At 36.7% G+C, this 15,166-nt stretch overlaps 1 protein-coding gene across 2 annotated transcripts in view; it reads right to left on the reverse strand.

The window, feature by feature from the left end:
• Positions 1–15,166, reverse strand: part of PARD3B (par-3 family cell polarity regulator beta) — a 1,008,697-nt gene that overhangs the window by 341,437 nt on the left and 652,094 nt on the right. For both annotated transcript variants that reach the window (XM_028112243.2, XM_088021577.1), the window contains exon 16: positions 1,122–1,166. In XM_028112243.2, coding sequence (XP_027968044.2) covers positions 1,122–1,166 — 45 coding nt within the window. The remainder of the gene's footprint in view (positions 1–1,121; positions 1,167–15,166) is intronic.

Genomic DNA, 15,166 nt, shown 5'->3' on the forward strand with positions numbered 1-15,166 from the left:
GGGGAAAAGCAGCACTCTGCAGTTTATCACTCTCAGAGAAATCTTTTTCCTTCATGGTGATCTAACGTCTTAGGCTCTTTATTAGGAGCAGCAGAAAAGAAAAAAAAATCTAAGAGTTGTGAACCAGCCCTTCCCTGCTGTTATCACAAGAGAATCTGGAGAAAGAGGAAAAGAAAAAAAAAATCATAATCTTGCCCTGGAACACGATGGAAGTAATGAGGCATTGAGGCCACTTACTGCTGGAGACATAATTAGCACATAAACACAGGAGACACTTGGTGACGGGAAAGACTTTCTTTGTTTCAGAAACAGAGGGATGTCAACAAATTGTAACTCTTCTGTTATTTGAAGTGGCAAGCCTAAGAGTAAAATGGATATTCTTCCCCAAATAATACACCCGTAGAGGAAAGAGATCCCTGTAGTATTTGTAAGCTGGGTAACTCTTAAGTGTTTTCAACTAATGTGAAAAAAGCCACGATGAAGGGCAAAGGGTGAGAAGCAAACCACTTGGCAATGAAGGAAAAGCTTGGATTTTTGACTGGAAGGTATCTCCCACATAACGGAGAAAGACCCAGGAAACTCGCAGAGATCCTTGTGAACTTCCTGGAGAACCTCTAGGAATGAGGGAGCTCATTCGTCAGTCTAAAGAAAGATAATATGGCCATCTTGGGTGTGATCCTCTTTGATGACAAGCAAAATAACTATTCCTTTTTTAAGGAGAAATGATCACATTTTTCTTGTTGTGGAGCTCTTTGTTCTGCCACTGTAATGTGAAAGTTATCATGGGAAAGAGTTTCAAACTTTCTTGGATTTTCCTTATAATTTTTTTTGTTGTTTTAAGCATTCAGCTGGCAAACAGGTTTAAGATTTTTGGTTTTATAATTAGTACTTTTTGGAAACCTTTATCCTTTCCTCTCAAACATTTTGAGTCAGCATACATTATGCCACTACACACACAGCCAAGCAATAATTCATCTTTGTGGAAGTCAGAGACATCTCATGTATTAATTAGCAAGCCTTTCAGTGACTAGTGGATGGAAATAGGTTCCAACTGCTACTCAAACACAGCCAGCAATTTCCAGGAAGGAGAATATAAAGTCAGTTACAAGGAGTTTTCTTACCCGATTTGTGGGCAGCCAATGAGTGGACTTTGCTTTCATCTGGCACTGAGAAGAAATAAAAGAGACAAGGATCAGGCCTGCTTGTAAATCAGCCATTTTTGAACAATAAATTGAAACAGATTCATAAGAAGTTAAATCTTTTACTGGAAAAAAATTGAGAAAAAAATGTTCCCTGGCCCTACCTGGGGTGCCTCATTTCTTTTGGTAGATATTTTAAAGGCAGCTATGAAGAAATATATATATATATTTCTTGTATATACACACACACATTAGATCATCTATGAAAATAATTTTATTTTCTTTTGATTTTCAGTACTTTCAGCTCTGTTAATTGGGCTACTGTTTTCATGCTTACAAAAGGAGAAATTAAACTCATGGGCCTAGAAATGTATAATATATAATAAAATTTATGAGTGTAATAGCTATATATATATATATGCTCTCAAGGACTGGACTTCTATATCTGGAGTAAAAGGGAACACATTTACAATCTCTCTTGAAAAAAAATTAAATACATAAAACATGAAACAGTGGCAATCAAGGGATTAGACATTAGGCAGCAGAGACAGAAAGCAAGTGAGTTGAATCCTATAACTGCTCTAGCTTATTGTCTGGAGAAAGTTTCCAGATTGTGGTATAGGGAGGGAAACAGAGCAGAGCCTGGTGACATCCCAGCCTGAGCACATGGACCTAGATGTCCAGGGAAGCCAAGGCAGATGACATTTGCAGGCAGAGAACCAGAGAGGAAAGACTTAATCCAGAACTCCTGCTGAGATCTGCTGAGGATCTCCTTATGTATTTAGTTGAATATACTGATGATCACACACATGTGAGGAAACTACCCAAGACCTGGGAAAGAACCACCCAAAAGTATAATGGGAAGAGTGTCTGAAGTTCACACAGGGCTGAGAATAGTGCCTAGTCCTAATAGCCAGAGTAAAGATTCATAATTCAGGGCCATGAAGAAGATGAAGAACCATGTTTCGGTAGTGAAAAAAAAATTAACCCCAGATTAACACGGCTCTGATGAAATAAATTTTTGAAAGACACAAGTTACCAAAACTTATGTAGGAAGAAACAGATAATCTGAATGACCCTATAGTTTTTATTGTTGTTGCTGTTTTTAATGAATTTATAGTTAAAACTTTCCCACACAAAAAAAACTCTAGACCCAGATGGCTTCACTGGTGAATTCTCCCACACATTTAAGGAAGAAATCACACCGATTCTCAGAAATTCTTTCAGTAAATTCAGAGGAGGGAATATTTCTTAACTTGTTCTATGAGGCTGGTATGATGCTGATACCAATACTAGGCAATGACATTACATGAAAGCTATTACCCAATACCTCTCAAAAACATAGATGCGAAGTTCTTAATCCTTAAGCTGTCTGCATGGATTATCATTTCAATATCCAACAATAGTTGTTCACTATTTGCTATGTGCCATTGGCTATGTTAGTCTATAAAAATCTGATGCTCAAGGATTGAGCAATGTGAAGTGAACTCTGCTGACAAAGAAGACCTCTTCTGTTTTTCCTAACACTAGAGGTCTCAGAGGAGTATGCCCCTCCTTCCTTTGCCTACACCCTTCAGTCATATTTCACCAACCCAGTTATTATATACAGATCTCTCCACTCCCACTATCCCTCCTTTTCTAAGCTATTTCTTTATTTTCTAGACAACAACACTACTTGTCTGTGATTCTTCTAGTATTTTATTAACTTCTTAAAAATCCTATCAGACTTTTCTTCATATTTCTAGTTGGATATGTCAGTCCATACTCATCAGGCTCCAATTGTGGGCCAAATTCTGGCTTTTTCAGGTCTAAAAATATTTACAGTAGAATCTACAGTATAAATAGAAAAGTACTGGAAAACAATGATGATGATTTAAAAATAATAACACTAGTGGCTAAAACTTATAGAGCACCTGTATTGTGTAGGTTCTGTCCTATGTACTTTATAGCTAATAATTCACTTAATCCTCACGATGACCTATAAAGATAGGTATTATTATTATGATCTTTACTATACAAATAAAGAAACTGAAGCATACCTCCAACGTGGAGGATCCAGAACTTAAATATTGCAGTCTTAACCACTCTACTATACTTGTGGTAAGTCATAGAAGAATTTGTTATATTCTTTGAATCATCAGTTGCACGAGTAAAAAAAACACTTGACAAATACTTTTATGTTAGAAAACTATTATCCTTTTTGTTTGAATATGTTATTAATAGAAGTCTTTCTGTGGTGATAAATATCAACAAGCATTAGCTATAATTTTGTTTTACATGTTTGGAAATTTAGCATTCTAATGAGTTTAAGCTAAAATATTCATCCCCATTTCACAAATGAGAAGTCATTTGAGTTAAAATCCTGACTTGGAAACTTACTAGACATATGCAATTTATTTAAACTCCCTGAGCCTCAATCTCATCATATATACAATGAGGATAATATTGCTTCCTCCATAGGCTTGTAGTGAAGATTACGTGTGTAAATTTATGCAAAGTACTTATAAGATCATATAGTAAGTGCTTAATAAATACAGACTACTATCATCATTATTAACAGGAACCTAAATAGAAAGGCAGAATAACATGATAGTCAATAATGAGATAGATACGAGTTGAATGTCAGCTTTACCAGGCAAGTTGCTAAGTTGTTTTCAACCTTTTTCTTGTGTGAAAAATTTAGATAAGAACACCCCACAAGGAGTGCCAGGTACATAGTTCTCAATAAATGAAAACTTTTGAAAAATGAAAACCGAGAGTGGTAAAGGTTGTGCATTTGATGATGGTGGTGGTGTTTATTTCACTTCCTGGCATTATAAAGGAACAGAGGGAGAAAACACTTGAGAGAATACAATGCCTTCAGACAGGTACTTTGAATTGTTATTGCATGGATAATCCAACACCCACAGCAGGTTTCACCTCTCAGTTTACCTGTCTCCTAGTTCATTTTGTAGAGGAAGAAAAGCAAAGGAAATACAGTATTCAGAATGTATGGTCTTATTATGTGGCTATTCTGAAAAAGGGATTCATACAAAGATTTTGTTATTTTGCATTTGTCTTTTTTCTTTGACAGACATAAGTTATCCCATTAAATCTAAGCCAATTTAAGTACTGCAAACTCAACCATATTAGGTTAAACATGGTACTTCCTTAACTTTTTGACTGCACACTATTATTCTTAGTGGAATACTTATCATTATTTTAATTGACAATTTGAAATTCTTTAGAGCACTATTTCAAAAAACAGTACAAAAAAACCCAAATGGGTGATAGGCATAAAAATTAGAGGTCTTTCTCGAAAATATTCAGTGACACAGATGTCTATCTTTAGGATAGAAGATAAATGAATAAACATAATGGAAAAGAGAGGGGACTGTAATGACTTAATTAATAGAATACACTTTATTTAAAAGGTTAAACTGGGAACAGTCATCTTTTATGCACATGCTTAGTGCTGGGAAGTGATTTAAATAAGAGTAGCAAATGAGAAAATGAGGTAAAATTACACACACTACCACCACTTTTTAAAAAATGACAAGTGTTATAATTAATACTCAACTTCCTTTATAACTCAGATTACCTTTGAGCTACTCTAAGGTTATCTCTTGGGGCTGGAGCTTAAGCCTACTCATTTCACTGCATAATATTTGGATTGCACAGCGATTGGAATAGTAGCAGTAGGAATATGACAGGTGTGTCATTTCAAACTAAAACCTTATTTACAAGAGATTGAAAAATGAGTGAGCTGGGTGTTGTTAAGGTCTTCCATTCTAAAATGGTGAAGCACCAAAAGCATCTAGTCAGAGAGTGTTGATGGATCAAGAGTCAAAGTTTCTTGTTCTGGTTCTGATGACGGATTCCTTTTTCTTTTGTTCGTTTGTTCTTTTTTTTTAAGTTTCCAGAGCCTATTATATTCCCTTTCTTATCCTTCAGTTTTACACAAGGACGGGTACTACTTGTTCTTGATTACTTAAAGGGATATTACAGTAATCAAAGCATTATCAGTGAAATGTTGAAACCCTCTGAAGATGAAATTCATGGACATTTTTATTGTAACTGTTATTAAATACTTAGAGAGCACTGTGGACTTACTCTTCTTATCTCTGAATTTATTTAGATAATGGGATTTCTATACTAAGCTCATGCTTCTTGGCCTTCCACTCAAGATTGACGGACAGTGATTTAATTCTTGTAAAGTGCTTCATAAGGAGGACACTCTTTGGTTTGGGTGTTTGTTAATTCCCTGGTGCATCCTCTGGTTCAGGAAGACTTGCTTGGGAAACAGCACCCTGATGGCCTCTGTTTCTAGCTGTCTTTGCTGTAGCCCTTTGAAGCTATTTAGAACTGCTCAACACTTATGTCACCTTTTTTAAAACTGTGGATAAACACACAGTGTCTTATGATTTAATCTCAACCAGGCTCATTGTTAGAATTGAGAGAAACTATAAACCAAGAAAATATGGGGAGAAAAACCTGTGAAAAAGATGGCACTCTGAGAGCTTATTAGCAGCAAATATTAAAGGGCTTATAATACATACATTGGATTCCCAACAGGATACATTTATACTAGTACAGTGATCACTTAAAATATTTTATTCTTTTGTCAAGCCTTCTCATGCACTTCAAATGCATTCTCACTGGGGGAAAACAATTCTCTTGCTTATTGATAGCATTTGATACGCATTCTATAACATAAGTGACTATTAGGGACTGCACTTGCTTAATAAAAATTTCCAGAACAGTGGCAGATTTGGTGAGTTAATGGGCCCCATATGCTCTACTTAAGTTGACAGAAGACAGTATATTGCTAACATGCACAAATCTCTTCAGATAAAAATTGCCATCAGCTACCGTTACTCTTGAGAATGCCAACACTATGTCATGAATGGGAATATGCAAATGTGTTCAGATTCCCACTACTTCCTACTGAGATACTTTGTGCAAAGCATCACTCTAAAATATGATGCAATGCTTGTCTTTTACATACAGAGCTCTGTTTCATTTAATTTTTACTTCCATATCTTTGACATAATAGAGATCGTAGTTTTGAAGGTGATGCTTGGTGCAATAAAAATCTATCCCCTAATGAGGCCATAAATAGTTCTCCTTGGATAGTTTGCAAGGAAACTCAATATCAAGTAATTCCTTGATGGTTAATAAACTTCTTTCCAAGAGCTGTCCCTTCAGAACCTAAAAAAAATTGCTGTAGTTGCCAATATTAAGAATCAATTTTCTTCTCTTTTAGTAGATCAATTTCTGTACCACAGATTGATTTCCAGAATTTCTAAGAAATACAAACTGATTTCAAGTTGTAAATTAAGTTCTCTTCTCAGTAACCATGAACTCTCACTGCATTAATTTATAGTGTTTTCTTACATCAATGACTATTTGGCATACTGTTTCTCCTTGGGGAGACGTTTTGAGTTTTCAGCACTATGAATACTTAAGTGTGGAAAAATTCATGCATCTCTTGAAACAAACAAACAAAAACCCCCACAAAACTAAACAAACAAGACTAGGCTTTTGCTGAAAAGAGGGTTCGGGAATTAGTACAAGATGACGATGCAAATGTTTATTTCACCATTTCTCTTAGCAAGCTTCCCCTGAAGCACCATGCTCATCTCTGGGTATGCTGCTACTCTGACAATAAGGTAATTGGAGCTCAACAGCTGAAGTTTTCTCCCAATATTACCCTCCCAGGGTATCCCCCAGCCACGGTGCCACGGGATAAAAATGAGGGACCCATGCGCTCATAGTTATGCATCTAGTCACATGTTCACAACTTTTCAGGGATCTCTTTAGAACTCCCTTTCTCCATGAATCTTTGGAGATCTTAAATCTAAAGTTAGGAAAATCCAACACTTTTCATACATTTTTACACTATTGTCTTGATCTCATTAAAGAACACTGGAAAAACCAAATCATTCCTTCATAAATTTATTAAGTCATTGGTTTTGAGTCCCATGCAATAAATACTGTCTTTCTCAAAAGAATCAGATACTTAAAGCTGGGGGGTTTAATGAGGAGAGGCAAATAAATAATACATTGATATAATATAATGCAATACTAGTATAATACAGGAAGAAGGATAAGCTTTAGGAATACAGTAGGAGGTTAGACAGACATGAAGATCCACAAAAGTAAATAAAGGTTTTAGGTGGCTGAATATTTGAACCAATTAGTCTGTTTGACAACTTTTAGCACCTGGGGCATCTTTTGTCATCATGGCTAAGGAGTAGCATGAAAAGAGCTGAAGAGCTCAAGGTTTGATGTCAAAGGGACCTGGACTGTGACACTAATTACATGCGTGGCTATGGACTAATTACTTAGTCTTTTTCAAGCTTATTGAACTCATTTGTAAAATGTAGATACTGCCCCTTACTTCTATCATGGGGCAACTCAGAGCATGGCAAAAACTCATCATGGGGTCTAGCAGGGACAGGTGCTCACAAATGGATTCTGACTTTTACACACCACTAGGCTTGTAAAAGGTTTTCTGCGCTCCAGCACAGAAGAAGGATATTTCTGAACAGGCTATGCAACTTCATACCTCTGTACAATATACAAGTAGCACATACAATTCCTTCTGAATCGACATGAAAATTCATTTGTTCTCCTACTCTGCAAATATGTTTTAGATTCTATTTAAATGTCACTTTCTCCAAATCATCTTCTCAGGCCTCCAGGCTGAGCTTAGGGACCAAAATTTGTAAACTTCTCGATTATTTGTGTATGAGTCTGTTGTACATTAAAATATGAACACCTTAAGGAAGCTATATGTCTTTTCTCCTTGTTAGCCTAGAATCATGCTTAGCACCTCTTACTCATTAATGTTTGTTGAGTGAATGGAAGCAGAATATGTAAGCATAAACAAAGCAGCAATTTGAATATGTCCCTTTACCACAGGGTTCTAGACTAATGAATGGGACATATGTTTATTGAGCTATGTATATGGTTATATGAATGTTGAAACACACATGTCTATGAACCTAGTAAAATTCTTGTGGTGTAATCTGCAGACATGTTCCTGGCAAGGAAGGGGTAGAAAAAGGTGACCGGAGTCCAACTGTGGGATACGTCTGGATAAAAAAACAAAACATGTTAGAACTGTTTGGAAAAAATATCAATTCACTTATAAGTGGTGAACTGTAGAAAAAAATAGAGGTGATAGATTAGTTATACCTTATTGTCCTTCTCTAATCAATGAGTTATATGGAACTGACCACTGGGGTTTTAGTGCTTCTGTATTTAGTTTTTGGCTTGCTGGCATTAACCACTAAGCTCACTGCTGTTCTTCACATGGTAATGACACTTAAACAAGCAGTTCATTCTGTTTATAGAAAACATCACGTTACATTTCAAAAAAACCCAAAATGCTTGGTCTTACAGAGGATACTCTTTTCAATACACAAATGTGATGAGTTTCCAAAGCTGCAAACAGAGTAAATAGAAAATAGAGGTCTTTCTGTTACATGACAATTTCAGAAACAAAAACTCCCACTAGAACTGAAAGTTGCTTTTATTAAATATTGCATTAAAATATCCCTAACATATGTGTGAGATATAAAGGACAATAAAATAGGCACCGTGTTTCAGCTACTAGGTTTAAGAATTTTATTTTACCTTCGAAACACATGGGTGTTTCATTCCAATCTTACTCCCTTTCCTCCTTACTCAAAGGTAACCACAGTCCTGAATTTTGCATTTTATCATTTTCTTCCTTTTCTTCATAATTCTACCACAAATATGTTGCCAAACAATATTCTTCAATTTTTTTTCTTTCATTAAATGATATTGGATTCTTTCAAATAACTTTTTCTGTATCTACTGATGTGATCATACATTTGTGTTTTAGTCTCTTAGTATGTGACTTACATTGATTTCAAATGTTAGACCAAACTTGCATTCCTAAAATAAACCCCACTTGATCATGATCTTTTTTTATACACTGTTGGGTTCAATTTGCTCAATTTTATAACATAATTTTGAATCAATTCATGAAGGATATCAAGTTAAAGTTGTTTTGCTTTGTTTTGTTTTGCTTTGGTTTTGGTTTGGTTTTTGTTGGTTTCTAATGTCCTTGTCTGGTTTTCATATTATAGTAATGCCAGCTTCATAGAATGAGTTGGGGAAGTATTCCCTCCTCTTTCTTTATTTGGAAGTGTTTCTGTAGAATTCATATTATTTCTTCCTACTAACACTTAGTAGAATGCACCAGGAAAACCATCTGGACCTAACGATTTCTTTGTAGGAAAGCATTTAACTATAAGTCAATTTCGTTAATAGCTATAGGACTATTCAGACTATTTCCTCTCGCATGTGTTTGATAGTTTGTCTCCCTCCCTCAAGTAATTTGAAATTTCATTTCATGTTAGTTGTCAACAATGTTGTTCATAATAGTGCTTTGATATTCTTTTATTATCTGTAGAATCCATAGTGATGTCCCTTCTCTCAATCCTGATAAGGTTCACGTATCTTATTTTATCCTGATTGGTCTTGGTATTGAGGCACCATTTTTCTTGACCTTCTTTAAAAACTAGACCTGGGTTTCACTGATTTTCTCGAAACATTTTTCCAGTTCATTGATTTCTACTCTTTTATGATATCCTTTCTTAAGCTTAATTTGGGTTGAATTACTCTACTTTTTCTATTTTCTTAAAGTGAAAACTGAGGTTATTGATTTGAGACCTTTCTCCTTTTTCTATATAGTTTGGTTCTATAAATTATCCGCTCAGTGGCATCCCACAATTTTTTTTATTGTTGCACAAATCCTAATACTCAGTGTTTTCATTTTCATTCAATTCAAATATTTTCTATGTTTTCTCTTAGTTTTTTTCTTGATCCAAGTATTTGTAGATTTTCCAGGTTTATTTCTGTTTTTGAAATTTTAATTCCACCATAATGAGAGAATATATGTTGTATGACCTGAATCCTTTTAACATTTTTGAGACTTATTCTTGGATTTGGGTTTCTAGCTTTCATTAAACTTGGGAAAATTTTGGCAATCATTTCTTCATACATTTTTCTCTGGTCTCCCTTTTCTCTCATTTGGGGACTCCAATTACATGTCCCTCAGGACACTTTGAAGTTGTCCTTCAGTTCACAGTTCACTATTCATTTCTGTGTGTCTTTTCTTGGTTTTACTATTGCTATGCCTTTTTTTCCTACAACGTCTAATCTGCTGTTAATTCCATCCAGTGTATTTTTTATTTCAGATGTTAAACTTTTTGTTTCCAGATGATTTTTTAATATCCTCCAATACCTCTACTTAACATGTTCAATTTTCCTCCATGTTTTTGAATGCATGGAATACAGTCATAATACTTTTTAAATGTGCTTGTCTTCAAATTCTAACATCTGTATCAGTTCTGGTTTTAATGATCAATTTTTCTCATTATGTGTCATATTTCTATAGTTCTTTGCATACATGATAATCTTTTATTGGATGCTAGATACCATAAATTTTACCTTGTTGGGTTCTTGGCATTTTTATATTCCTTTAAGTATTTTTATATCTTTGGGATATTAGTTGAATTACTTGGAAAGAGTTCATCCTTTTGGGTTTGTTTTTAAGATTTTCTAGGTAGGACCAGAATAGCCTTTACTTTAGGCTGATAATGCCCTATTACAGAGGCACTGCCCTTATGCACACCCTATCCAATGTCTTATGGATTTTAAGATTTTTCCGATCTTGTTGGTGGGAACAGGTACAATTTTTGGTCCTGTTCAAACACTGGGTACTATTTACTGGATATTTTGGGGAATTATTTTCCCAGCCTTGGTAGTTTTCTGACATAAGTGCTCTGATCAGTACTCTGTGTAATATTCAAGACAGAAGCTCTAAATACACCTGGAGTTCAGTCTCTGTGCAGTTCTCTCTTCTCTGGTACTCTACACAATCTAAACATCTTGCTTTCTCTGGACCCTCAGCTCCATGGTATAGTATTGCTTAATTTCTCTGGAATGAGTAGCAAAATAGTTCTAATATTTTTTTAAAAATTGCAACATCTTTGTCCTCTTTTGAAACTAAAGCTTCCTAAAGCACAGAACCAATGACCCTAGGACAACTTGATTAGCTATCATCAAGAATACAATGGGGAGACGCTGAGCTGAGAATGTGACCAGGGACTGAGAGCAATATTCTTTGGAAGTCTCATTACCCACTTTTCTCCCACAAAGGGATACCATATAATCAGTGCTGAAAAATAGGATTTTTAAAAAAATTTTTTGGGATATATAACCAAAGAGAATGCAGTTGTAGACTAAAGAAAACCATGTCTAAACTCAGGACTATTCCCCGCCCAGTACACATGTTATCGTCATGAGCAACTGTCACAAGTCTTCCTTCCAAGAGTCCTTACAACTGGACCCCAGGTTTTAACCATTCCATGGCTGAACTTTGGCAACTGCCTCCAATTTCCTCTTGACCTACCTCCTCTCCCCAAGTCTACATTATTTACCATATCCAGATTGATCTGTGCTAAGTATCATTTTCATTATTTTTCTAATCTACCCCCAAACTTTCACTAAATTCAAACTGCATAGAAAGTAATTTAATCTCCTCAGCCCTTATATTCATGGTTTGAACTCTATTCACATTTTATCAGAGTCATACAGGGTGATTCCCATCTGCCTTTACCTCAGTTGGAAATGCCTCACATGTACAAATATACTTTCTTCTCCTGGGCCAAGCTCCCCACTATAACTTCCTCTTTGTAGAATATTTTCTCCCATTTCTGTCCCCCTCCTCAGAAGATACTTTAGCTTTTCCTCCATCCAAATGTGCTATTTTCTACTCTGTATCATGTTGGTTTGTGAGCAACTTCAATGAAGGGAAAGATAATATTTTATTCATCTTTACATGATAAACCATTACAGATTACAAAGGTCCTCAAAGATTAGTTGTATGGAGTCTCTCAAAGACTACATGTGTGAGTTCCCTCTTAGGAAACCTATCTGTGAATTCTTGGGATCTATCAGGGATGGATTATTTCTACTACTCACACTATAAAAATGCTCATGTTTCTTAGACCCTTGATAAATATTTCTATTATCAGCAAGAAATTGATACTGATTAAACCACAGAAAAAAGGGGGCACAGGCTACCCTGTGAGTCACATAATAAACCATTACTATACACTATTAGCCAGCAAAACCACACACCTGTAATTTCACTATTTATAAATGTACATTTTCACAAAGTGATTCTATCTTTAATGGGGATAAGGTGGAAGGAACCAAAATGTATTACATCTGGCAAAAATCATGCTAAGTATTTTAACATATGTTATCTTATTAATCCTTACAAATGTTCTGTGAGTTGGGCTTATTATCTTCACTTTACAGAGGAGGGAACTGAGGCTCAGTAGGATTATGTCATAAAATTACCAAGTGGGGCAACTGGAATCTGAAGATTTCCTGATTTCAAAGCACAGATTCCTTCTAGTATGTGAGTCTAAGAGGTAAGATTTTGCTAATGGTTTTACCACCAAGCAGAATACATTTCACTAGTCACCACTACCTGCTAAAGTAGAATTTCATAACAAACTACATGAAAGAGCACATGATGTCTCTTAAAATGGTTGCTGATGTTCTCAGAAGACATAGAGTTGTCCTAAATTGTTTTGAGCCTCATATACCTGGAAACTGTTACCAAGGAGAGGTGGACCAATGTTCAGATGATGTCATCAGAGCAGTGGGAAGGGAATAAAAAGAGACAAATCCAAGTGACGTCATAGAGAATTTATTGCTTGAACATAGGAATGAAGTAACAGAGAGAACCACAGAATCCAGTGTGGGGTCTTGTGACTGAGGGATGCCATAACTAGAAAGAAGACGGGGCCGGGGTGGGGAATGGTGTAGGATCAAGTCAATAGTCTTGAAATAGTAGAAGCAGCATGGAGTGCCCTGGGACTCATATCTCCCTTTTTCACCTCACTCCCCCACAACCCCTGGCTTTTTAATGCAACCGAAGACCAGAGTAACTCTTTGGCAGGCAAAGTAGGCTACTATCAACTAACATCCTGAAGTGTTTTTTGTATTAACTGCTCTTAAGCCAGGTGTTTGTCCCACAAAGATTTATGGAGAGATGATGGTGTGTCCAGCATCATGCTAGGCACTGGGACTGTGGAAGAGAACAAGTCAGTCTGAGCCTGGAACCCGCAGTGTTTCTCTCACACAACTAATCACAAATACAGTGAGAGTAATGTATTAGCAAATCTTCCCACTCAGAGCTACCTTCAGCTCTCACCTTGACAGATCTAATAACCCCCTGACTGATCTTGGAGATTCTGCAATTACTCCCTATAATCTATTTGCCACACAGAAGCTACTGGGTTCTTTTTTAAAATAATAAACAAAACAAAAATCGTATCATAACAGTCCCAGGCTCAAAGCCTCCCAGTAGCTTCTGCTTACGTTTAGAAGGAAACCTAAAATCTCATGATAGCCTCCAAGCCCTGCCTGGGCTGATCCCTGGGGGTCTTCCAACCTCATTCAGCACAGCTCTCACCTTGTTTAGCATACTCTGCCGATTCCGGCATCTCTGCAGTTTCCCAAATGCTGGGCATGTCTCTCTTCAGAGCTCTGGGACATGATCTTCCCCCTGACTGTAGTGCCATTCTCCCAGAGAGCCACATAGCTCACGGTCCTCCTTCATTCACATTTCCATATTCATTACATCCTCAGAAAGGTCCTCCTGGCCACCTTACCTGTGGTAGGGCTTCCAACTCCAGCTCTCCATTGCTATCTTCTCATTCTGCTTCAATTTTCTACAAAGCACTCATCCCTGCCTGACATCTTTTCCACTGAGATCATAAACTCTATGTGGACATGGGCTTTGTTTTGTTCCCCATTTTATCCCCAGGGTCTAGAACAGTGCCTGGGACATCGCAGGCATTTCACTACATATTTGTAAATTAAAGAAGGATGATTAGGGAACCTCAAAAGGGGGTAATGAAGAGACTAACCCTAGTTTATGGATTGGGTCTTCCTGAGGGCTTTAAGTAGAGATCCGAAGATGTACAGGGAAGTGTGAAGATGACGTTTGGATAGAGGAAACGTGAAAGCTCCCAAACAGGTCCCATACATAGACCCCAAAGGTCTTCCATAGAGTTGGAGCACTCAGTGTGAGAGGGAGATGGGTGGGAGACCAGCTGAAGTAGAAAGAAAGGGGTCAGTCATGGAGGAACCCAAAACCACATCAATGAGTTTTATCTTTAACCTCAAGGCAATGGGATGCTGTTAAGGGCTTTTTAGCAAGGAAGTGACATGATCGGATTTGTGTTTTCAAGAGATCACCCAGACTGTAGTGTGGAAAATGAGCTGGATGGGAGTAAGGCAGGAGGCAGATGTGATCTTTTTTTTAACCCAAGTACAGGAATTTACATTTATCCCTATTAAATTTAATCTTCTGAATTGTAGCTCATCAGTTCTCTCTGTTGAGATCTTCCTGAATCCTGATTCTGTCATCCAATGCATTAGCAAACTGCGGAGCTGTGTGTCACCTACACATTTGACAAGTAAGCCTGCTATATCCAGGTCATGTGCAGGGCTTACGTTACTGAACACCATCCCTGCTCTCTTCCTGGTACTTGTGCACATGCGTGTGAGAGAGCCAGCTGGGCAGAAACATACTCTCCCATCACTCAACATTGTTTCCTCTTGTAAACTTAACTGGACAGCAGGGAACTGAACTGTAACCCTCAAGATCTCCTAACCCAAGCTACTCAGGATTTATGTGTGCATTTCTCCTAGAGCTTATGGACTTTACACTAAGACAGCAACCCATTTTATTCTTGCATGTATTAATTTTGGCACCTGGTTTCTGGCTGGGGATTGCATAGCTGCTTCTGTTCTTGGCTACAATAAGTGCTATCAAAAGATTTCTCTTCTGGCATGAATTGAAGTATATAATACTGTCTATATTTCTGCCCAGAATTGACTATCATCTGTTTAATATGCAAACTGTGCAAAACCAGGGCTACTAGTATGTAATGGATTTTGAAAAGTTGTCATCCAGATTCATT

This window comes from Eumetopias jubatus, unplaced genomic scaffold (assembly GCF_037043125.1).
Source record: "Eumetopias jubatus isolate StellerSeaLion01/CBP00866 unplaced genomic scaffold, mEumJub1_p1.0 scaffold_3, whole genome shotgun sequence".
Taxonomy (NCBI): Eukaryota; Metazoa; Chordata; class Mammalia; order Carnivora; family Otariidae; genus Eumetopias; species Eumetopias jubatus.